Source organism: Sinocyclocheilus rhinocerous, unplaced genomic scaffold (assembly GCF_001515625.1).
Source record: "Sinocyclocheilus rhinocerous isolate Xijiao unplaced genomic scaffold, SAMN03320098_v1.1 scaffold2921, whole genome shotgun sequence".
Lineage (NCBI taxonomy): Eukaryota > Metazoa > Chordata > Actinopteri > Cypriniformes > Cyprinidae > Sinocyclocheilus > Sinocyclocheilus rhinocerous.
Genome location: NW_015655581.1, coordinates 2676 through 28696, shown reverse-complemented (window position 1 = coordinate 28696; position 26021 = coordinate 2676). Strand labels below are relative to the sequence as shown.

Genomic DNA, 26021 nt, shown 5'->3' with positions numbered 1-26021 from the left:
ATATTTTGAAGAATGTTGGTAACCAAACAGTTTATGGTTTACAGTAGCCACAGTATGCAAAAATACAATGGCTACCATCAACTGTTTGGTTACCTACACTCTTCAAAATATATTTTTCTGTGCTCAAACACTCATACAGGTTTGGAACAACTTGATGTAAGGAAATGATGACAATTTAAATTTTTTGGCCAAATGAAGCCTTTAAGTTTTCTGTAACATTATGTTCACATATGCAAACGTTGCATTATCTAATTAAATATGCACTCATTTGCATATATTTCCAGAATAATAAACTGAACATTGCATAAAGCCTGGTCCAATTTTTTTTTTACATATTAGAGTTAAAGGCTTTTACTGAGGGGATCTCTCTTTTAATCGCTCCATAAATCACAAAATACCGCCAGAAAAAAACCACCATATTTAGAGGTTACAGTGGGTACGGAAAGTATTCAGACCCCCTTAAATTTTTCACTTTTTGTTATATTGCAGCCATTTGCTAAAATCATTTAAGTTAATTTTTTTTCCTCATTAATGTACACATAGCACCCCATATTGACAGAAAAACACAGAATTGTTGACATTTTTGCAGATTTATTAAAAAAGAAAAACTGAAATATCACATGGTCTTAAGTATTCAGACCCTTTGCTGTGACACTCATATATTTAACTCAGGTGCTGTCCATTTGTTCTGATCATCCTTGAGATGGTTCTACACCTTCATTTGAGTCCAGCTGTGTTTGATTATACTGATTGGACTTGATTAGGAAAGCCACACACCTGTCTATATAAGACCTTACAGCTCACAGTGCATGTCAGAGCAAATGAGAATCATGAGGTCAAAGGAATTGCCTGAAGAGCTCAGAGACAGAATTGTGGCAAGGCACAGATCTGGCCAAGGTTACAGAAAAATTTCTGCTGCACTTAAGGTTCCTAAGAGCACGGTGGCCTCCATAATCCTTAAATGGAAGACGTTTGGGACGACCAGAAGCCTTCCTAGAGCTGGCCGTCCGGCCAAACTGAGCTATCGGGGGAGAAGAGCCTTGGTGAGAGAGGTAAAGAAGAACCCAAAGATCACTGTGGCTGAGCTCCAGAGATGCAGTCGGGAGATGGGAGAAAGTTGTAGAAAGTCAACCATCACTGCAGCCCTCCACCAGTCGGGGCTTTATGGCAGAGTGGCCCGACGGAAGCCTCTCCTCAGTTCAAGACACATGAAAGCCCGCATGGAGTTTGCTAAAAAACATCTGAAGGACTCCAAGATGGTGAGAAATAAGATTCTCTGGTCTGATGAGACCAAGATATAACTTTTTGGCCTTAATTCTAAGCGGTATGTGTGGAGAAAACCAGGCACCTGTCCAATACAGTCCCAACAGTGAAGCATGGTGGTGGCAGCATCATGCTGTGGGGGTGTTTTTCAGCTGCAGGGACAGGACGACTGGTTGCAATTGAGGGAAAGATGAATGCGGCCAAGTACAGGGATATCCTGGATGAAAACCTTCTCCAGAGTGCTCAGGACCTCAGACTGGAACTAAGGTTTACCTTCCAACAAGACAATGACCCTAAGCACACAGCTAAAATAACGAAGGAGTGGCTTCACAACAACTCTGTGACTGTTCTTGAATGGCCCAGCCAGAGCCCTGACTTAAACCCAATTGAGCATCTCTGGAGAGACCTAAAAATGGCTGTCCACCTACGTTTACCATCCAACCTGACAGAACTGGAGTGGATCTGCAAGAGGGAATGGCAGAGGATCCCCAAATCCATGTGTGAAAAACTTGTTGCATCTTTCCCAAAAAGTCTCATGGCTGTATTAGATCAAAAGGGTGCTTCTACTAAATATTGAGCAAAGGGTCTGAATACTTAGGACCATGTGATGTTTCAGTTTTTCTTTTTTAATAAATCTGCAAAAATGTCAACAATTCTGTGTTTTTCTGTCAATATGGGGTGCTGTGTGTACATTAATGAGGGAAAAAAATTAACTTAAATGATTTTAGCAAATGGCTGCAATATAACAAAGAGTGAAAAATTTAAGGGGGTCTGAATACTTTCCGTACCCACTGTATGTAACCTGAAGTATTTATACTTTCACTAATTTGGTCCGCTACTCCACACATACCCTGTTAATTAAGAATGGATGTGCTTACAATCTGATGAACTAGAACTGATGCAGACTAATAAATGTTGCTGATGAAGACTGAAATAGTTGTGGTTTGGAGCAAGGGTTAGGTGGGTAATGTGAAAATAATGGGAGTGTGCTACATTTTCCATTTTCCACCAAAGATTTACACTGGAAAATTGTGGAGTGCTTTTGAGCTCAGGAAGGCACAGACACCCAAAGCCCTGCACCAAATTTTCAAATACAGCTCTGGAAAAAATTAAGAGACCACTGCAAAATTATCAGTTTCTCTTGTTTTATTTTACTATTTGTATGTTTGAGTGAAATGAACATTTTCGTTTTATTCTATAAATTACTGACAAAATTTCTTCCAAATCTCAAATAAACATATTGCTGTTTAGAGTAGGGACGATAAGATTCACAGATTTGCATCGGTGCATCTGCATAAAAGTTAACGATGCGCTGCATTGATTTAAAAAGTGTGCATCAGATACAAGTTGGCATTTGTATCGCGATGCATCGTTTCTAACATATTTGCATGGGTAAAAAACGATATATTTATATATAGTTATTAGTAGATGCGCTATACTTTTATTATTTAGAAAGTGACCAGTAATTTGTGACCAATATCAGATAGGGCCTTTTGATACAAGTTTGCATTTGTATCGCAATACATTTTTGCATAGGTAAAAAACTATTTATTTGTTAGTAGATGTGCTATACTTTTATTATTTATAAAGTGACAAATAATTTGTGACAAGTATTTTATACGTAGATTGATTTCTCCTCTCTAAACTGTTTCTCAAGCGCGTTCTCTCATCACCACTGCTGCTACGTGAATATGACGAATCAACACTATGGAGACCGAGGCGTGTCCTGACAGTCACATAGAATATAGATTAACATGGCAGAAGTAGAGCTGCATCTTCCACCAAATAACTACAATGAACCAAAGAAATTAAAGCGAACTATATGATATTGAATTTCATAGCATCATATTTTTTTCATTGCATCGTATTGCATTGAATCGAATCGAAATCGGATCACACTGCATCGTAATAGGGGTGAATCAAATTGCATCGCATCGGTAGCTGCTTCATATGTATTTTTTATGTATGTTGGCTATGCATCGAGATGTGTATTGCACTGGCCTCAGTTATGGAGATGCAAACATAGTTTAAAGAATTTATTTGCAGACAATGACAACTAGTCAAAATCAAAAAGATGCAGTGTTTTCAGGCCTCAAATACTGCAAACAAAACAAGTTCATATTATTTTTTAATCAACACATCACTAATGTTTTAACTTAGGAAGTGTTCAGCGTTTACCTTATATATTTGGTGGAATAGCCCTGATTTTCAATCACAGCTTTCATGCATCTTGGCATTGATAACTTGTGACCATCCATCTTTCTCTTGATCACACTCCAGAGGTTTTCAATGGGGTTCAGGTCTGGAGATTGGGCTGGCCATAACAGGGTCTTGATCTGGTGGTCCTCCATCCACACTTTGATTGACCTGGCTGTGTGGCATGGAGCATTGTCCTGCTGGAAAAACCAATCCTCAGAGTTGGAGAACATTGTCAGAACAGAAGGAAGCAAGTTTTCTTACAGGACAATTTTGTACGTAGCTTGATTCATGTTCCGTTCACAAAGACAAATGTGCCCAATTCCACCAAACAGTGGGTGTGAGACACTGTGGCTTGTAGTCCAGTCCTTATGGACTTTTGTATACCTCAGCCTGGCTCTTCTTTGTTTCTCATTGATGAAGGGCCCTTTCCCCTTGGAGCCTGTTTCGAACCGTCCTCGCCATGCACTTCACCCCAGCTGCCGTTTGCCTTTCTTTTGTAGGTCACTTGATGTAGTCCTACGGCTGTTGAGTAACATTCAAATGAGTTGAAGGTAATCCCAGTCAGTGGAGAGTCGTTTTCGCCCTCTGCCGGTCTGTAGCTTTGTTGTCCCCAATATCTTCAGCTTGACCTTGTTCTTATGAACCGCTGTCTTTGACATTAAGAATGGAAGCAACCTGTTGCTGACTGTATCCCTCTGCCAGTAAAGCCAGAACTGAACCCTTCTTTTCTTCATGCAAACTTTACTTTTCAACTCTTTTGGCATGGTCAATAGTTAAAATTTGATTCCAGTTACTTTTGACGTACTACTAGCACTGTTTTTGCCATCCAGCTGGTCCTATTGCTAGAGTATAGTGATGACCACAGCAGTTTTTTTTTTTTTTTTTTACTTTTCCTCGCTAAATAAGATTTGGTTGAGGTGATCACCTTCATTAAGCAGAATGAGTTGTGCCCATGTGTTGGAATTCAACAGACCGTGGAATGGAATGGCTGATGCTGATTTATGAAAGATTTGGAGTTGTCTCTTAATTTATTTCCAGAGCTGTAGATACATTTCCTAGAAAATGAACTGAGATCTTGGTGGCAAATCTTTTTAAAATTAGTTGTTGTAAGTGCAGTCAGTTTATATAATCCCTCCCTAGTGTACTCTCCCAGTATCTTATCTGGTCATAAAGACACAGGTGTTTGCCACATAAACAGTGAGTATGTATCATCGCTGGATTGTCCTTTTTTATGTCATTAATCTCTCAGAATCTACAACTTCCAGCTCTGATCCCTGCTATGATTATTTCTTTCTTGATGAATACTGGAGAGACATACGACAAAACGCGTATCAGTACTCTGGACATGATGACACCCTTGTTGAATGGAGTGGCTGGTATCGGCTGTATTTGAATGGAGAAAGTGCTCAGATGTCTGAGTGGTGTGTGAGTAATATGAGATGTGGTGGTGAAACTGGACTGTATCTCGCCGGTTCTCATCCAACACTTGAGGATGGAGTGGTGGCCCGTGAAGTTTTGGGAAGTTCTCTATTGTCTAACCAGTTTGACAACTACACATCCACATCCATCCAAGTCAAAGCCTGTCCAGGAGATTATTACATCTATAAACTCGTCAAGCCAGATCTGTCGATTAACAGGCCTTCATATCGTGCAGGTGAAATTTTTATCTCTTTTTCTCTCCAGAATTTTGTGATTGTTTTTATGCCATTATCAAGAGTAAATGGTCTGATTATTAGATAATACATCAATGAAATTAAACATTGTTTAACCAGTTAGAATCAGTGGTGTGCACTTCATTAACCATTCTGTAGGCTACTTTGTAATTCTCCCCACACTCTCATAGCACTTCACTAACTGTAGCTCTCATGTTATTTATAACACAGTTTACATTTCACAACTTTAGATGAACCAATAACAGCACCTTTCAACTTTAAGTGACTTAAATTTCTACTTTGTCTTGCCATGTTATTTATATTAAAATGATAATACAGAATTAATAAATTACTGCATTCATAATGGATATCTCTTCATAATTTACCTGTCCTCCAGCTAAAAATGAACCAATACATTTTTTGTTTGTTTAAATATTCGGAGGTTTGTGTGTTAGTCTAAATACCAGCTTACATTACTTTAGCAAAAATAATGAAGGCTTTATGAAATTGCACTGCCTTTACACTATTATATATTATATTATATTATATCATATACTCCGTGTTAGTACATGTGTCAATGTGAGTAGTTATGGTGTTCTGTTCAATTCTGCAGGCTGCATCCAGGTATAATTGACAGCACACCACTGGTTAAAAATGCTCAAATTGCTGTAATTGGCTGATTGAAAATCATGAAATAAACAATCATTGTGTTTTACAATGTAATATTCTAAATTGCATTCGATGTACAGTAAATACAGTATTTTAATAGTACTCTTAAAAAACTCTATGACAGTTGCTTTCAGCAGCATCAGCAGTGATCCCAGCTACAACTATGAGTCTCTGGATCGTCCCTGGAGAGCCAACAATGAAAGTGGAGATTACCTTTGTGATGAACGTTTCTCCTGGAATGGCTGGCACCGGCTTTTCTACTATGGGATGAACATCCAGATTTCAGAGACCTGTGTTAGTTCATACAGCTGTAACACAAACATCAATCTGTGGCTCAATGGTCCTCACCCTCAGATAGAGGATGGAGTGGTGATCAGAGAGGTCTGTGGCAATTATTTTTGGGATGAGTGCTGTTATTACAAGACAAACCCCATCAGAGTGAAAGCGTGCCCAGGAAATTACTATGTCTATGAACTTTTCTGGTGTTCAGGATACTGCACAGGTAATGTGCTTTTTCTCTTCACTCTTTTTTAATTAAGTCTTTCAAAGGTTTTAAAATCACTTCAGTCATGTTTCGAATGTCCTCCTTTTTTAGATGTCAGCACCATTTCATGGCCAATATCCACAGTAAGTCCAGATATAATTACTGGATCCAGCATGACCTCGAGTAAGTTACATTTGAATTAATCTATTTAACCTCTTTCTCTATGTGTGTGTATATGATCAAACACATTAACAAACATGAGATTTTCAATGTCATTGCCAATACACACACACACACACACACGTATGTATGTATGTATATTGGCAATGACATTTAAATTTCATGTTTGTTAATGTGCTTGATTAGTTCAGATTTGCACTTGTGAATTTGCTCATTGAAATATAACTGGTCTGTTTTGGTCTGTCACTAACACAGATTATGACCCGTGCAATAACTACAACATACTAGACAACCACTGGAGAAGCACACTCAATTACGGGTATTGGAATGGCTATGCAAATCTACTTGATGACACTCGTGTAGAATGGGATGGCTGGTATCGGCTCTTCATTGATGGATCAAGTGCTCAGATGCCTGAGTGGTGTGCATCATTTATGTCATGTGGAGGTTTTAGTGGTCTGTGGCTTGGCGGCTCTCATCCTCAACTAGAAGATGGAGTTGTTACCCGTGAAATTTACGGCTCTCGCTATGATCAGTGCAGTCGCTACAGATCTGAACCAATCCAAGTTAAATCTTGTCCTGGAAATTATTATGTCTACAAATTTACCAGACCAACTCTTTCAATCCCAGCTCCTGTATATTGTGCAGGCATGTTCATTTATCTTTTTATTTGACATGTTTATCACAAATTGTATTGGTTTGTATTTATATTATTATCTTGAATAGATTTAATATGCAGTATGTAATGCTCTCTTTCTACTTTTTAATAACAGTATTGTTAACCACTCCAAGTGTGGACCCCTGCTACAACTACACCAGTCTGGATGAGCCTTGGAGAGCCACTGATTACTCTATGTATACCAACAATTACTACCATGACATGTGTGATAATGGGGAGTGGAATGGCTGGTACAGGCTATTCTACAATGGTCAAAATACTCAGATGCCAGAATTATGTGTCAATCAAGGCATGTGTGGCACTGAATCCCCACTGTCACTCAGTGGCCCTCATCCACAGCTGGAAGATGGAGTTGTCACCCGTCAGGTCTGTCTCCCATGGGGTGACTGCTGTACTTACACATCCCACCCTATAAGAGTCAAAGCCTGTCCCGGAAATTACTATGTTTACGAGTTTGTCAAGCCAATGGTTTGTGGAGCTTACTGTGTAGGTGAGTATTTATTCATATGTAATTAAATCATTTACTTTTTTGGGTTATGGTTAAAAATGTTTGATACTGAAATAATAAAAAAAATAATTCTTAATACCAGAAGCCTCAAGCCAGTCCATCCAATTAGTTTCTACAACAACAGAGCGAATTCCACCCATAGAATCCATTACTCCACCAATCACAACCACTGGTAAAGTATTGTCTTTTTTTAAAACCTCAAGAATATCTTTTTACTCATTTATTTTCATTACACATAGTCTCTTAAAATGTTTCAGTGTTTCGGTGTTGAAAGCGGAGCTGAAGTCCACAAACAAGATCCTTGCATAAGTCCCTGGTTTGTCCAGATGTTGGAGGATGTAGTGCAATCCCATATTGACTGCATCATCCACAGACCTGTTTGCTCGGTAAGCAAACTGCAGGGGGTCCAGCAAGGGTCCAGTAATGTCCTTCAAGTAGGCCAACACCAGTCTCTCAAATGCCTTCATGACCACAGATGTTAAAGCAACAGGTCTGTAGTCATTAAGTCCTGTGATTTTTGGTTTCTTGGGTACAGGGATGATGGTGGAACATTTGAAGCAGGAGGGGACTACACACAGCTCCAGGGATCTGTTGAAGATCAATGTGAAGATGGATGATAGCTGGACAGCACAGGCTTTGAGGCAGGCTGGAGAGACACCGTCTGGGCCTTTGGCTTTCCTTATCTTCTGCTTTCTGAAGACTTTGCATACATCCTCTTCACAGATCTTGAGTGCAGGATAAGAAACAGTAGGGGGGATGGATGGGGAGGGTGTTGGTGGCTGTGCTGTGAGACGGTCGGAGTGGGTGTGGGGTGTTAGACCAGGCTTTTGCTTTTCAAACCTGCAGTAGAACTCGTTCAGGTCTTCAGCCAGTTGTTGATTGGCCTCAGTGCTGGGGGATGGGGTCTTGTGATGGCTTTCAGGCCTTTCCACACTGATGTAGAGTCATTACTTGAAAGCTGTTTTTTTAGCTTTTCAGAGTAGTTTAACTTTGCCACTCTTATATCCCTATTCGGTGTGTATTTGGCCTGTTTGTACAAGTCTTTGTCCCCACTCCTGTAGGCGTCCTCTTTGGCCTGGCGAAGCTGTTTGAGTTTTGCACTTAACCAAGGTTTGTCGTTGTTAAATGTTAAATAAGTCCTGGTGGGAACACACATGTCCTCACAGAAACTGATGTAGGATGTCACGGTGTCAGTAAGCTCATCCAGATCAGTAGCTGCAGCCTCAAAAACACTCCAATCAGTTCGAAGCAGGCCTGTAAATCCTGCTCTGCTTCAGCAGTCCATCTCTTTACAGTTTTCACTACAGGCTTAGCAGATTTTAGTTTCTGCCTGTAGGCTGGTAGAAGATGAACCAAACAGTGATCAGAGAGTCCCAGAGCTGCTCGGGGGACAGAGTGGTATGCATCCTTTAAAACAGTGTAGCAGTGGTCCAGTATATTGCTGTCTCTGGTGGGGCATGTGATGTGCTGTCTATATTTAGGCAGTTCACGGGTGAGATTAGCTTTATTAAAATCACCGAGAACGATAATGAAAGAGTCCGGATAACGTTGTTCTGTGTGTGTGATCTGATCGGCCAACAGTTCTAGCGCGGCGCTCACACGCGCGTCAGGAGGAATGTACACACTCACCAGAATAAACGAGGAAAACTCCCGCGGTGAATAAAAAGGCTTACAGTTAATGAAGAGAGCTTCCAAATTTGGGCAGCACATCTTCTTTAAAACTGTCACGTCTGTACACCAGCCTTCATTGATATAAAAACATAATCCACCGCCTCTCGTTTTCCCCGATGACGCGGTGACGCGGTCCGCTCTGAACAGCTGGAAGCCCGTTAGATATAACGCGCTGTCCGGGATGGCTCCGTTCGTAGTTCGTCTGATTTATTTGCTAAGGAGTGGAGATTCACCAGATGAATGCTCGGCAGCGGAGTCCTAAAACCGCGCTGTCGGAATTTCACGAGCGCGCCGGCGCGCTTCCCTCGCTTGCGTCACCTGGAGCGCTTGTATAGGAACGCAGCTCCTCCGACTAAAATGTCCAGTAAAACATCTGAATGCTCAAATGTCGGCAGAAAGTTATTTGGTGTGCTATTTCTGATGTCCAGGAGTTCGTTCCGAGTAAAGCTGATCGGGAAAACATTGCTTAAAACAGGACAAACAAACAAAAAAAGTACAAGTACCAAGTAGCGACAAACCATGGCTGCCATACGCGGCGCCATCTTGCATCAATATCAAAATGAGAAGGAAAGGACAACAAGTGCCTATACACTCATTCTTTATTTGACTGATGTTGTTGCTTCTCTAACTATTTATTTAAAAGATAGTGTAACAAATGGCTAATCATAATGAAGAACTTAACTGAAGTGCATTTTTATTAATAGCAATAACCATACCATTACTGTTTCTCAGACCTCTGTAGACTCCTTTTATAACCTCAAACTGATCCCAGACCCAAAAATGACTTAAAATGACAGGAAATGCATGTGTGCACACAGATAAAAGATAAGAGTCAGAGTGAAAATTGATAGCATTCATTTATTTATAAAATTTTACAGTGTATAATAATACGTATAAGATAATTTGGCACAAAGAAGATACAATTTATTCAGTGGTTTAAGTGCAGACCACCAAACACAAACCAATCATTTTAAGTAAGAGCCAAATTGCGTTTTCAATTAGTTCTTCTCAAAGTCAAGTTATTCAATTGCAAAAGGACTCATGGTAGCCATTTGTTTCAGCAAAATAAAAGTAGATGTTCAAACTCAAGACAAACTGTTTTCAACTTTTAATAACTTTAAACACAAGTGCAACAGAGGCTGCATTTACACTGGCACACAAAAAAAAATCAGATTTTGTTGCTCACATCTGACAGATCGGAATTTGTTGCACGTGTAAACACAAAAATGAGTGTAAACACAAAAAATTTTTCGCATCTGTTCTGAGCCACTTTCGAAGGCCTCATTCATATGTGGAAATAAATCTGATATGAATCGGATACGTGCATTTGCGCCTGCCGTGTATGTGGACAGATTGGATATTCCCCTGTTAATTTGAGTTGGATGTCAAATGTTTTTGAAACATCTCGCAGTACAGATATATCTTTTACAAATGAAACATCTCTAGTTGACTAGCAGAGTATTCATTTTGTTCGTTTGTGTTAAATAAGAGGCAATCTGTCGCTGAAATGTGTTGCTTTGCTGAGTGCTCATTGCCGCTGTTATGAGTGATGGCGGCTCGTGCACAGACGAGTGCTTCAATCTATTGCTAACCAGGGCCGTAGCCAGGGTTTTAAAATTACCGAGTTACTTTACTGAAGGCTACCAGGAAAACTACGTAATTAAGTTTAATAAATTTACAATATGTGCCCATTCATTATGAATCATATGCCTAATATTTGCTTCATTAATATTGTTTTTTGTCCACTCACATTGACAGTTGTGAATCACATTACATGAATCACGTCAATTCAAAATGGAGAAATTAGATAAGTTTATTAGTTTGCATTCCTGATTATTTTTGCCAGTCGTTTAACATTTCTATCATAAAACAGCTGTCAGATATGAAATGTTTGGCTACTTACATCTTATCCCGCAATTTATAGCCACTAACTGGAGTGTCACTTTGAAATTTGCGCTATGCAGCTTCTGTCAACATAAAGCTACTTTGATTTGATTGGTCATCTCAAATATTTTTTGACATTGATGAGTGGTGACTGGTCAGTGACAGACGGCTGAGGCAGCTCAAATGAGGATGTTTAAAGGGGTCATATGATGCTTGATGACATAATTACTGATTATAATGACTTATACTGTCTTTTTATGCGTTGTGTTGCATTGCATCGCGCCGCGTAAACATAAAACCCTGTCTGCATTTGTGATCAGAGAAATGACAAACAACAAGTGCTACTTTACACTGCCCAAAACTCGCGTTTGAATCATCAGTGGCAAATCCTTTAAATGAAAACGTACTTACAGACTGTGAGTCAGAACTGTCGGCATTTTAGTCTAACGTTTCTCACCCAGGATCAGTAAACAGTCCTCCATAAAATGTGCTGTACACATCTGGATATTTGGGTTAAACTGTTCTGGAACAGTGTTGTAAATACAACTTAACCACTGATTTGTAGTCGTGTCCTCTTTTGGAAGACCAAACAAAGTAGTTTCGCTTTCACAACGAAAAACACAGCGGCTTAGCGTGAGCTGAGGCCAGGCTAGAGTGAGCAGAGGCGGCTGGCGAGCTGGACTCCGCTTCGTCCACAGTGAAAGCCGATCTGGCGATCCACAGCACTAAGTTGATGTATTCCCTCAGCGACCAGCACAGATCAGCTCTAGGCATGATGAAGCGGATATCGTCCTCTTTTGGAAGACCAAACAAAGTAGTTTCGCTTTCACAACGACGCACACAGCGTCTTCACGACATGGCTGCAGCATCAACAATACTACAGTGAGAATAAAAGTTACGCCTTCTTTCTTTGCGTGAACATTTGGGCGGCGTTATGCAAATCTTCCCACATAGTGAGGTAGATATGTGGGGGCATGTTAGAACGAGCCGTTTTAGGTAGACGTGGCTGACTCTTAACTTTTATAAAGAATATCTCTTTGGATTTGAGACTTTAGTCTTTGCAGCTTTACAGATCTTCTTTATGCACCAAGAGCTTGTAACACTCCAAAGAGAAAGGAAAAATTGAAATCGCATCATATGACCCCTTTAAGATTAATCTTGGTCCTGTGCAATATATTTGCAGCATGAAGGAAGAGTTAATAATATATTAGGCAATTATTAAAAAAAAAACACCTTGGGAAAATACAGAGGTCCGAACCACGGTGACCTCATAGTGTCACGCCATGGACTGTTTTGTGTTTGTTTTCCTCCCCCACGTGCTCCATGTCCTAGTTTTCAACCGTGTTCAATGATTTCAGGTGTTTCTCGTTGAGTCTCTTGTCTAGTCAGGTATTTAAAGAGTGTTCTGTTCCTTGGTTTTTGTCCGGTGTTAATTGTCTATTCCCCAGTGCTACGTGTGTGTTCCTTCCTGTGTGTTCCCGTGGATGAATAAAGACTGTTCCTTGTAAATGCTCCCACGTCTCCGCGTCTCCTCGCTCCAGCACAGTAGCAGCAGCGTGACACATTGCAGGCTATGAGCATGTTGCTAACTGTTGTGGAGACTGTCTCTCTATTCATTCGTGTGAAATCTCATCTGCTTTTCAATACAAAGTATGCTTTATTGATAGTGTGTGCAGAGTTTGGTCTTTTAATATCACTGTCTAATGCATTGAGCCACGTCAAGTTAAGCCTGTATAGTGTAAATGCAGATATCGGATACGGGTCACTTTTAAAAGAACGTGTAAGCGGCTCATCAAACAAACGGATATAGTCAGAAAATCTGATTTGGGAATCCAGATCTGCAGTGTAAATTCAGCCCAAATGTGGTTTTAAATCAGATACATATCTGATATCTGGACATCCGACCTACGTCTAAACACACATATCTGATTCCCTGCAGAACTCCCAATGTGAGGGAGCAACATGTTTGCCCATATAGATTGTGTTTTAATGCTGGTGTGCTGTATGCGCTCACATTTTATTGATACAGAAATTTGATATAGGTAAAAAATTTTACATTCAGGAGCTGGTGTTCAACCCCTGCCCCATGAGTTTTATAAATACAACTAAATTAATTTAAATAAATATCATCTTGGCGCTACTTTATTTCACTAAAGAATTCTACCTCTAACGAGCTGTAGATAAAATAGCCTAACAAATGAAAATTACTGTTATTTTCCATTATTTATCTGTTCAGGCAGATTTTGTGCTGCAAAACATCCATGACAGCTGTTGTCCATGCTGGCAAATAATAATGGCCACTCAACGTGAATTATAAATAATTTTAATAGCACGGCCATTCAAAACCTGAGAGTCTACCATATGCATAGTAAAGCGAAACTGCAGACAATCATTTTGGGTGTGAATTAATTTAAACACAGATATCGGATACCAGTCGTGTCTAAAGTGAATGTAAACAAACGGGCCAAAAATCAGATATGGTCAAAAGATCGGATCTGTGCATTAAGACTAGCAGTGTAAATGCAGCCATAGAAATTAAGTGAGGACTGTTCTGGAGATTTCATACCACTACTTATGTTGTACAAAAGAATGTATAACATTCATTCAGTCCGAAACATTTACTTTTCTAATATTTCTTAACAACAGCTCCCCCTGTTGACCCCTGCTACAACTACAATGTCCTGGATGATCTATGGAGAGCCACCAACAATCAACATTCCTCTCAAATAATGTGTGACTCTTGGGTCAGCTGGAATGGCTGGTACCGTCTCTTCATTCAGGGTCAGAGCGTTCAGATGCCAGACACATGTGTTGATGAGTATAGTTTGTGGCACTCATGCTCCACTGTGGCTGAACGGAGGACATCCAACAGTTGAGGATGGAGTGGTCACTCGAGATGTCTGTGGTCACTGGGACAATAACTGCTGCCATTTCCAATCCAATCCCATTAAAGTCAAAGCCTGTCCTGGAGGGTATTATGTCTAGTTTGTGGAGTTTGTGAGTCCAACTATCTGCTATTTGGCATACTGTGCAGGTAAATATATTGACATGTGCTCTCTGTTTTTGTAAGAGATTATTGTTTTCATGTAATATTCTTTTTTTCAGATGCAAGAAACATAAACACTACCTCTACTACTGTAATGCCAGAGACAACCACAACCACAGAAACTACAACTGAAACTACAATGCCTGGTAATACAATGTGTTGTAAAAATTGTAGGTTTCCCAACCTACAATTTTCAGAGCATTAAATACAAGTTGAGCAAGTTTCTAATGAAAAAGTATATAATATTCATTCAGTCAGCAACATTTATTTTTCTAATATTTCTTTACCATAGCTCCCTCTGTTGACCCCTGCTACAACTACAATGTCCTGGATGATCTATGGAGATCCACCAACAATCAACATTCCTCTCAAATAATGTGTGACACTTGGGTCAGCTGGAACGGCTGGTACCGTCTCTTCATTCAGGGTCAGAGCGTTCTGATGCCAGACACATGTGTTGATAAGTTGAGTTGTGGCACTCATGCTCCACTGTGGCTGAAGAGAGGACATCCAACAGTTGAGGATGGAGTGGTCACTCGAGATGTCTGCGGTCACTGGAGCAATAACTGCTGCTATTTCCAATCCAATCCCATTAAAGTCAAAGCCTGTCCTGGAGGGTATTATGTCTAGTTTGTGGAGTTTGTGAGTCCAACTATCTGCTATTTGGCATACTGTGCAGGTAAATATATTGACATGTGCTCTCTGTTTTTGTAAGAGATTATTATTTTGTGTAATATTCTTTTTTTTTTTTTAATTGTCTACTTTGTCATGTCAGAGACAACCACAACCGAAACTACAGCCAAAACCACAACCACAGAAACCACACCCGAAATCACAAGGACTGGTAATATAATGTGTTTTATTACAATCTGGAGGATTATTATTTTACATGAGCAAATCAGACCCATGTTATGTGTTCGTGACACATGTAAAGAGTTCTCATTAAATAGTGTTTAATAGTGTTTAATCTTTTGTTGCAGAACTAGTTCCTTTCCAGATCACCATGTGTACTCAATGCAGGATCTGCAGTTGCTAGCTGAAATGATTTGTCCAAGAGTCTATTACTAATTTGATCATACAGAATTATCTTTTTTTAAAACCTAAAAATGTGGAAAGTTTTGAGTGAGGGGTAGGTTTATGGGTAGGCTTACGGTAAGGGGATAGAAAAGTACTGTACAGTATACCAATCTTTATGTCTATGGAATGTCCCCATAAAACATGGAAACTCAACATGTGTGTGTGTTTAATAACACAGGCTCTAAGAACGTAAACACACAGAAAATATCTTAGAATTTACCTAATGTAGTATTTATTGTGTCCAAATGTTGATTTTGCATATTGCGAAATATAAAAGAATTCAGGTGGGAAAAGAAAGCCATGTCAAATCTCAGAAGAAACATAAACAGAACAGAAACTTTTACAGGCTTCTCTCATTAACACATGTAACCTGAAGTATTTATACTTTCACTAATTTGGTCCGCTACTCAACACATACCCTGTTAATTAAGAATGGACGTGCTTACAATCTGACTAACTAGAGCTGATGCAGACTAATAAATGTTGCTGAAGCAAACTGAAATCGTTGTGGTTTCAAGCAAGGGTTAGGTAGGTAACATGAAAATAATGGGAGTGTGCTACATTTCCATTTTCCTCCAGAGATTTACACTGGAAAATTGTGGAGCGCTTTTGAGCTCATCGTTTCTAACATATTTGCATAGCTAAAAACCGGTTTATTTATATATAATTATTAGTAGACGTGCTGTACTTTTATTATTTAGAAAGGCACCAATAATTTGTGACCAATATTTTATAATTAGATTGATTTCTCCTCTCTAAACTGTTTCTCAAGCGTGTTCTCTTATCACCACTGCTGCTACGTGAATATGCCGAATCAACAATATGGAGACCGAGGCGTGTCCTGACAGTCACATAGAATATAGATTAACATGGCATAGGTAGAGCTGCATCTTCCACCAAATAATTAAAATGAACCAAAGAAATAAAAGCGAACTATCTGTACCATATTGAATTGCATAGCTTCATATTTTTTTCCAGTGCATCATATTGCATTGAATCGAATTGTGTTGAATCATGACTTTATCCCACTCCGGGCACACAAATTCAAGCAGCTCAGCCTTGTTTGATGGCTTAGCCCCTTAAGCCCAGAGCACAAACATGGCACATCTCTCTTTCTTGCTCACCGCAGAATGTTCAGGACCACAAAACATTTTCTAGCTGCCCCACTTGCACATTTATCCCAATCAATTTGAGCAAGATCATATAAAAAAGATTGCTCATTAAAATATTTCATAAAACGCCTAGTTATATTTCTCGGATTCTGCTTGGGTAGCTTCTTATCTCTGGCTACTGCCACAACACAGTGGTCACTGATATCGTTTGCGAATACAGAAACTGAAGAATATTTATGCAGAGCGTTTGTAAAGACAAGATCTATTAATGTCGATTTTTCTTGGAATTTCAAATTAGGCCTAGTGGGTGTATCTACCAATTGAAAAAGATTATGACTATCACAAAACAATTTAAAATCATCAGATATTGAGTGCGTCCAATTAAGATTAAAATCACCCATTAAGATCAGTTCCTTGTAATTCAAAGAGGCCAATGAATGCATCATAGAATGTAAAACACAGCTAGAAGCTGAAGGAGGTCTGTAACAACCAGCTAAAGTGAGCTGAAAGGTCTTAGACACAGAAAGATTTAAAGCTAATAGTTCATACTGTTTAGTTGTTGACACTGAACGTATTAATGATGCCTCAAGATGTTCTTTGACATAAATTGCTACCCCCCCCTTTTTAACCTATCTGCTCTAAAAACCCTATAACCAGCAATACTAATGTCGTTGTCTGTGATAGATTTATTAAGCCAGGATTCAGATATGACTATAACATCCGCATTTGTATTTTTAGCCCAAATATACACCATATCCAACTTAGGCAACAGACTACGAACATTTAAATGTATAAAACCCAATCCAGACCTTGATCTCAACTTGACTGGGGTAGTAAAGTTTGAAGCAACGTGATGTCCTGAGTTTGGCGATACATTCCCAGACATTAATAACATTATTACTATTAAACTCCTTCATTTAACTGAATTACTCACTCTAATTCTAGTCATCGGCCCCAAACAAAAAAAATATATTAAGCGTACAATAATTTACCTCCCTAGATAAAGCACATCTCAAAAAATCAAAATACATAAAATTCATGGGGTACAACATCCCATAGTGTTGTTCAAGAATGACATAGTTTGTAGATACTCCATAATATGTCCAACTATCAAAATTTACCAATGATGAATTATATGATAAAAATGGACCTAAAGCAAACCCGCTGCCACTTGTATATACTTGACAAAATGTCCAAAACAAACTTAAAAAGAACATGCTTCCAGTGGTTAAACACCGCATACTGTACACAAGCAAGTCGACGGCCACAAAAGTCCAAATAAGCCCGTAAAACAAAGGCAGACACGTACCATTTTCTTGTGCTCTTGACGAAGATCCCCGTCACACAGCCAATTTAGACCCAAAATGCAGACTTGTAGACTGATGCCTTTGCGCAATGTAATAAGCATGAGCAATTCAACAAAAACAGTCAGATTTAAATCCAAATCCCGATCAAACAAAGCTTTGTGATCTTAAAACTCCAGGATGAGATGAGACGGCAGCACACAGTCACGCACAGATGAGATGACTTGATCCGGACGACTTGTAGACAATGCTTAAATAAACAGTCAGATTTAAATCCAAATCCCGATCAAACAAAGCCACGTGGGCCCAGAACTCCAAGATTCAGGCTCAGATGGTAGCACACAGCCACAAAAAACAAAACAAACAAAAAAAACCTTTGGGCCCTTCCATTTGTTACAGATTGATTCTTTGGAGGGCCCAAACAGACCACCCTAAAGACTACTCAAAGTCTCCAAAAGATTCAGTGGGGAAGGGTGCACAAGACCTCACCACAAAAAATGCTACTTGTGCCCACATTCTCCACCATTAATATATAACCCACCATTATTTCACTTGACCGTTTTTTGTGTGTGTTTCTAATGTTGCTTTCATTAAGTTCTTTGTAATAGAAATTACATCTTAGCTAAATTACTATATATATGTGTTTTTCACAGGCCAACGGCACCCACTTCATCTACAGTAACTGTATTCTGGGGACACCGAGTTCAGAAGGTCTCATCAGCAGAGAGAAAATCCTTAAGCTTCCTTTCAGCTGTGTTTATCCTCAAACTCAAACACTTTCCATGAATGTGGAAATCAACCCACTGGAGAGGTGCGAGTCAAATACAAATTCTGATTTTGGCTGTACTGTTTTATTAAAGGAGTAGTTCACCAAAAGCAAATTTTTGCTCATCATGTTGTTCTAACTCTGGAATTTTATTGGTTGCACTTTTTAATGCACTTAGTCCTCATGGGGACTTTCAAGCTTCAAAAAGAAAACAAAAGCACCACAAATGCTTTATAGAAATGGTCTATGTTATCTGTATGAATCATTTTGAGTAAAAGATCAGATGAACAAATCGCTTCCAATTCGGACATCACTACTCCTCTAATGAGCTGTCATGAATGTGTCAAAGAAAACATTGTGGATGTGAAAATTTTCAGTGAATAATGATGATAGTTTTTGCGTGAACTAATCTTTTAAGCAGAAAAATAAATGTATATAAAAAATATATATGGTAATATTTTTTTAAACAAAGATGAAATATTTTACCCTTAAAACAGAGTAATTTTATAACTGACCTGGCCATTATTTCAACAGTGTTGTGCACAGGACTCTTCCCGCTGGTGAAGGCAGATATCAGGTTCGGATGATTCCATATGAGGATGATGAGTTTACCCGGCCCTTCACTGGTAAAGTGGATGCAGAGCTCGACCAGAAGATGAATGTGGAAGTTCGTGTCGAGGGGGTTGACAGCCGTCAGTTTGCCCTGGTGTTGGAGACGTGTTGGGCTACACCTGTGAATGATCCTGATTACAGTCTCCGCTGGGATCTCATCGTTACAGAGTAAAGCTGTTTCTATTCCTTAAAGCTCAGTCTTAACTCACTGTAACATTTTTAAAAATAACTTTTGATCTGCACATATTGAATAAATAATATTCCATATTCCTTTAGGATAACCTGATATATTATCTTTCAGTATTGCTGTACTAATGCAAAAAATTCCATTTATTATACATAGAATGCAAATGTGTGATGATTTACAGGAAATCACTTTTGAGTTGAATGTCTTTAAAGTGAAAGAATTTGATTTATTTATTGTCATTATTGCTATTCTCAGGTGTCCCAATCCAAATGACGACACAGTGGAGCTGCTGCAGAACGGCGTCTCGACATCCAGCCGTTTCTCCTTCAGGATGTTTATCTTCACTGCAAACTCCACTAAGTTTTACCTGCACTCTGCTGTTCACCTGTGCCTTCTGTCAAGCAATCGCTGCTCAATGGTGAGTTTGGAAAACCTCTCATAATTAATAAAACTGTGATGATAATATGTTTCTGTGTAGATATTGAACTATTGTATGAAAATGTACTGAATGTATCTTCATAGTTAAATGTAGTGGCTAAATTGTACATTTTTAAGAATTTACCATTGATAAACCCCTGTTGATCAAACATTAAATATTGGAAGGGAAATGTTCCCCTTAATGTCCATTGTGTTAAGGTTTGTACTCTGCTGGAGACTTTGTGCACTCCTTTATGTTTCATGTTTGTGCAATGATATTTATCAGGGATTTACACAGCTGGATTTTTGCATTTCTCTTTTAGGACTGTAACTCTGGACACCACTGGAGAGAGCACAGGTCTCTGGACTTCCATGACAGTGCTTCCATATCCATGGGTCCTCTGATGTTGTCTGATAGGAACACAGGTGAACATTTCATTTATTTTAATCATTTGTAAATTAGGGTTTCTGTTGATTTCTGCTGTCAATACATTACATTTGATTGCATTATATTCCCTGTTCACAGATAAGTGGATGCCAGAGAAAGTGAAGGCATCTGAGGCTTCTTGTCTGTGTGGTTCTCTGATGCTGTTGCTTGTTCCTCTGTTGAGTGTCCTGACCCTCTTTTAGTATTTTTCCACAACAAATGTGCAATATGCACATGCATATTGTCTAGTGCCATACTAATGAATGTGGAACTGATGCCACACTGGTTGTGGGTTTCTATTTTTTTTATTTCTTAGGTGTTTTTTATATAGTAAAATCAAATAATTATTTAGTCTTTATTTTCTGATTTGCAGTTCTTTTTCAATCTGTAACTTTTAGTAGTTGAAGGAAATACTTCTATAAAAGACTGAAATCTTTCAGAAATCTGAATGAAAAACTGAAATATGTGATATTGTGATAGTAGAATGATTTCTTTCCTTAATACAATTTTATTCTGACATTTATTAAGGTGTATAAATTATAGGGACATGAAAATGCAGTCTGAATGACCCAAAAGGTAAATGAGGAAAATAAAAATTTAAATAAATAAATTTGAGGGTTAAGCAAAATGAGTTTTCTTGTTTTCTCTTTTGTTGACATTTCCTTTTAGTAAAAAAAATAAGAGAAAGATTAATGACCAGTGTGTTATCTTTTTGCTGCTATCTTTGCAATTTTACAGTTTTGTATATCTTGCATAGTGATGCTTTGATAAAATGCATGAGAAGAGCCTTGCTATTTTACTTTCCTCTCTAGAGGTTTTGAAGAATTTTCCCACACTGGTTTAATTGTTCTTTCTTTGAAGGTAATATGGGGTGAGGTGAGAGCCGATCTTATACTTCTGGGGGACCTAAGCAAAACTTTGCGGGGGTGGGGGGTATTTTGGTGGTGTTGTCTGTGCGTCCATAAAAAACTATTTTAACAATTTAGCCTATAATAGCCTACTCTACAGAAATTGATTAAAGTAATTAAATGTAAAAATAAAGCACTGCATAGACTTCACCATATAAATTAAACATAAATTGATGAATAATATTCAGTGAAGAGCAGTTTGTTAGCATAATAGGGCTAGGTGTTATAATCCCAATATCAGCACCATTTAGCCACACCATAGAGCATTTTCTCCTTTGCTGTGAGCAGAACACCAAGACACAGCAACTGTTACGCTCTGATATTGGTTCAGCAAGAATCCAGGATCATGGCCTAATGCCATGTCCATGGTTCTTGCCTCCATACCCAATAATCAGTCGTGAATTTACAATTGCTTTACACATGACTGGGGAACAATAAGATAAAGGACTAGTATGGTAAGATGGATAGATGAAGATGAAAGGTACAACTCTTTACTGCAGTCACCAGGTAGGGATCCACATTCCTTGATGTTTTGATCATATGTTATGCTGTACTTGATGTGTAGCTACTTATCTTTCATGGATGTTGCCACCACAGGCTGATCAGACCCGGGTGTGTGTCACTTAGTTACATGGTCATTTGGCAGCCCACACTGTGTCCATCCACTTCACCCACAGCCAGTGGCAGCTTCTATTGGCAACAGTGGCAAGCATGGCCACTACATTTTTTCAAACATTCCCTTCCAACCACCCAACAGGATGCCCGAATTATGATCTCCATTGCCATAGTGAATGCCAGTGGAGAGATGGTACAACCTGCCATTATGCCAACCTCCAGCTGCTGCCAAGTGGTGGTACTATCCTGTATGGTAATACAGACCTGAAGATCCTGAAAGTAGGATTTGATCAACTTTGTTATCTGTTCTGGAACATGGAAGAAGTCGAATGCTGCCCACAGCAGCTTATGCGGCACTGTCCCAAAGGCATTGAAAAGATTTAAGAACACCACATATAGGTCTTTCTTCCACTTTTTGGTCATTTACAACTGGTGCCAAATCATGTTAGCATGTTCCAAACATCCTGAGAAGCCCTTCTCCAGGCTTTTTGTATCACCTCTTTTTCCATGCCACTATCATTAATCTCCAAAGGTACCTAAAATCTCCATGGGCATTCTTGTAGAGCTTGTATGGAACACCCTTGGGTCCAGGGGCTGATGCTGATCTTGCCCACTTTACCGCACTCTCAGCTTTGCTCCATTTAGCGGGCCTTATGTCCATTTGGTGCTCCGGTAGTTGAATTGGTGGCATGTCTTCTGGAATGGAGATTGGCATGTGCCTCTGATTGTCAGAATAAGTCTTCCTCAGGTGTTCCTCAGGATCCACTATGGGTACTTTAAGGATACCGGGTTTCTCCTTGCTAAAGATACTACTGACAAACTTGTAAGGATCTCTGTAGAAGGCAGTCCTGGTTTGCTCCTTCTTCTTCTTTCTCAAGCTTTCTGCTCTTCGTAGTGATGCAAGGCAATGTTTAATATCTTTACTTTCTGCTTCAGTGGCCTTTTTCCACTGTTATCTCAGGCTTCTCCTTTATTTCACAAGTTTGTCAATCTCTTGTTGTCTCCTGGACTTCGGCTGGCCTCCCAGCTCCTTCTGTGGCCTCGGGCTTTTTTTTTCCACTCCAAACCTTTGTGCCCCATAGGTGTAGATAATCTCCCCCATCTTCTCCAGTTTCCTTTTAGCATCTCTTTTCAGGCCTTCTAGCAGCTGAACAAGATCTGTTTTAATGGTTGTCCACTTGCAGCAGGACAGCAGCAGGTTTATACAGGAGGATGCTGTCATGGAATACACAGATACTGTCAAAACCGCTGGCCAAAATAAAAAAAATAAACTAAAATTAAATCATCTTTGAGAGCAAGGGGGCCCCCTGGTGTTTCGGGGGCCCTATGCAACATGCATACTTTGCATATAGGGAGGATTGGCTGGGGGTGAGGTTCAGTCATTGGTTAGATTACCAAAAATATATATATATTCTTGAATTTACAGCATATCTACAATTCTTATGTGTTTCTACTATTAAACGTCTTTGGAATTATCTACAAAATATTACAAATCAAATATCTATATTTAGAAGATTGCTAAATTTGATCTTAAAAAATCAGCAGTGCTGTCAGTCGTCAATGACCAGGTTATGTGACTTAAATTGTAAATATGTTCCTGCCAAACGTGTCATCACGATAAATATATGAGCTAAAGCATAAAGTATGAGCTGCTGTTGTATGTAGTTTAAACACATAAAAGTAGTGATTGTGTTACTATTGGTCTCTGAGGGTTAATACGCTAGTCATGCGAGAGATTCTGACCAGGTATGGTGTAGTATAACTGATATATTCAGTTGGCAGGTTTTTGAAAAATGAGGTCAGGGTAATATGATTCACCAATTAATGTAACAGATATACTTGTCACGGAAACACCTGCCTCACCAGCCGAATCAGCCTCCTACACCCGCTCACAATCACCTGATTACTGATCACGGACACCTGCACCCACTTACCACACCACTCAAATACTCACTCACCTCATTCACTCATCGGCTGGTCTCAAGGTTGTAACCTTCTCTGTCCTGGTTCCTCGCCTTCCGATCTGCCTGTCCCCCTCGGAATCCTCAATTCTCGACCGGAGTGCCGACCCAGATAAGACTGTGTTTTTGCTTCCATTACTCCCTATGTTGAACTCTTTTCCATTGGAAGCCTCTCCTAAGTTCCTATTATTAAACTCTCTGACTTACGTTAACCTGCCTGTCTGCCTCTTTGTCCCGGTTGTGACAATACTTTAGCTAAAATTCTTTAACTTCACATTTATTTATCATCAGCTTGCTTATAATGAACATTTGGATTAAATTAATTTCCTTTAAGTAAGAAAATATTTATTTGTTTAGAGAATATTCATCCTCTGCAGTGTGTCTCTATAGCGTCTCTGAGTTTTGTGCTTCAACGAGAGCCAACTGGTATGATCAGCTTTTAATAATGTTCAGATTTTATTTTTTTTTTATTTTTTTATAAATTGGATTTTTTTTGCTTATGGTTAATTTTGGCCACTTGTGATAATGTGCATAAACTGTAATCACAAGAAATGATCACTGCAAGATAATGAAACATAAAATAAAAACACTGTTAATGCACTGTCATGTACGATGTCATGTAAGTAGCTCTTGGTGAATCTTGATCAACTTGTTACAACAATTACTGGAAAAATCCACTTTCGGTGATTGACAGCTGCAGTTTGTTGACTTTACAGAGTCATTGTCTGGTGGTTTTCTAAAAGTCCTACAATGTATAAGGATGACAATAAACCAGACTATCCTGACTTAACAAAAGAGTAAAAACGTGAGCTAAAGTCATACAGTACTGTAGAGAATAGAGGTGCTTTTTGTCTTTTTTATGTTGGTGCCAAGTTTATTGCCGAGTAAGACTGAGGCAGAATCAATACAATTACAACGTAGTCATTTGTCAATGTTGCACACTAGCACCTGTTTCATTTAGTTAATATTGTTAATTCATGATACCTAATGCATTAACTAATTTACTGCTTTTACTAAATATGTATTATATTTCTTCATAAGAAATAAGAAGTTAAATAATGATCATTTACTTAGTTTATTTAAAATGTATTAGTATATGTAGGAGGTAATAACAAAGTATATAAAAAAAAAACTGTAATAGCACTGTTAATTTTGTTTTGTTAAACTCACAAACAAATTGAATATTACAGTTATACTAAAGACTTCCAACAAGCATTACACATTTGAGAACAGGAAAAAAAGTAGAGTGTTTAATTGACAGTGACACATCTGGAACTTTTACTGCTCATTTATCTATTTCTTGTTTCTTTTCTTTTATATTTGTATTAGTCTGTACATTTCCAGATGAGACATTACTGTCGTGACACATTAATGTGCATCACATGGTTTTTGGGACGTGGGTTTTTGAATGATGAGCTAAAATGTGCACTGGAGGAATGTAGATGTTCCATAAGCGTGTAATTCTGCACCTCCGGTAAACCTGTGAATATAGTGTTCACTTCCTTCAATTGCCCAAGAACAGACTGTATTCTTTACTTCAAATGAAATGATCAACCAACATTTGCCTGTTTTGCCTGCTTCTGTTTAATTTATGCTGTATTTATAAATCAACATCCTTGAATATTTGTTTTCTCTTCATTTTTCCCCCTTTATTTTCTGTATCCAAATATTAAATACCCTTCCTAATTTTCTTAATTGTAACCCGCTACATACCTAGCATGCTGTTTCCCAGCTGCTTTTATAGACATTAGTTTACTTTAGGATTTAGTTGTTAGTTGCATTAAAATATGCATGTATTTCTGTATTTGTGTTATAATTTTGTTAGTTTGCACATCTAAAAATCTCCATCTTACAGCCACTGCCTGCATCCCTCCAGTGGTCTTTAATTAATTAAATGTAAACATTATTAAACATCATTTACATAAATTATTTACAAACAGAACTAACTAACACATTATTAAACTAATTAGCATTATTCTTTTCTGTCACCTTTTATAGTACTGTTTTTGTAAAGCTACTTATCAAATCAAACTTGTCATCATTATATTTCTAAATGCAGCTGCACACAAGGAAACAATCAGTTCAAATAACAAATCTTCATGTTACATGAAAAACTGGTTTAAGACATTGAGACATTTCTTCTGGTTCCAGTAATGATCCAGCCAATGTTATTAATAAAGACACTGATAAGTGTGTGAGATTGTGCAGATCATCATCACCACTGTATTCAGCTGCTCGAAGAGAGAATCTCCCTGAGTTTGCTCTGCAGCAGCATTTGACCTCAGGTAAAGTTATTTCTCTTCATTTCATCTCATCACATTGGGCTCTAATAACAAGATCATTGGCCTTTGACTGATTTAAATTATTTCACAAAATGTTCCTTTTTATATAAATATTTGT

General features: G+C 38.6%; 1 protein-coding gene across 1 annotated transcript in view; it reads left to right on the top strand.

The window, feature by feature from the left end:
• The window catches only part of LOC107718680 (uncharacterized), a 59284-nt gene extending 37240 nt beyond the window's left edge, over window positions 1–22044 (top strand). The window contains 17 exon segments of the mRNA XM_016525870.1: window positions 3544–3709; window positions 4712–5116; window positions 5908–6285; window positions 6379–6450; window positions 6703–7095; window positions 7221–7616; window positions 7711–7806; window positions 13836–14014; window positions 14016–14223; window positions 14295–14381; window positions 14528–14778; window positions 18382–18539; window positions 19029–19274; window positions 19549–19711; window positions 20034–20136; window positions 20237–20339; window positions 21834–22044. Coding sequence (XP_016381356.1) covers window positions 3544–3709; window positions 4712–5116; window positions 5908–6285; window positions 6379–6450; window positions 6703–7095; window positions 7221–7616; window positions 7711–7806; window positions 13836–14014; window positions 14016–14223; window positions 14295–14381; window positions 14528–14778; window positions 18382–18539; window positions 19029–19274; window positions 19549–19711; window positions 20034–20136; window positions 20237–20339; window positions 21834–22044 — 3615 coding nt within the window.
• Window positions 22045–26021: the final 3977 nt, after the last annotated feature.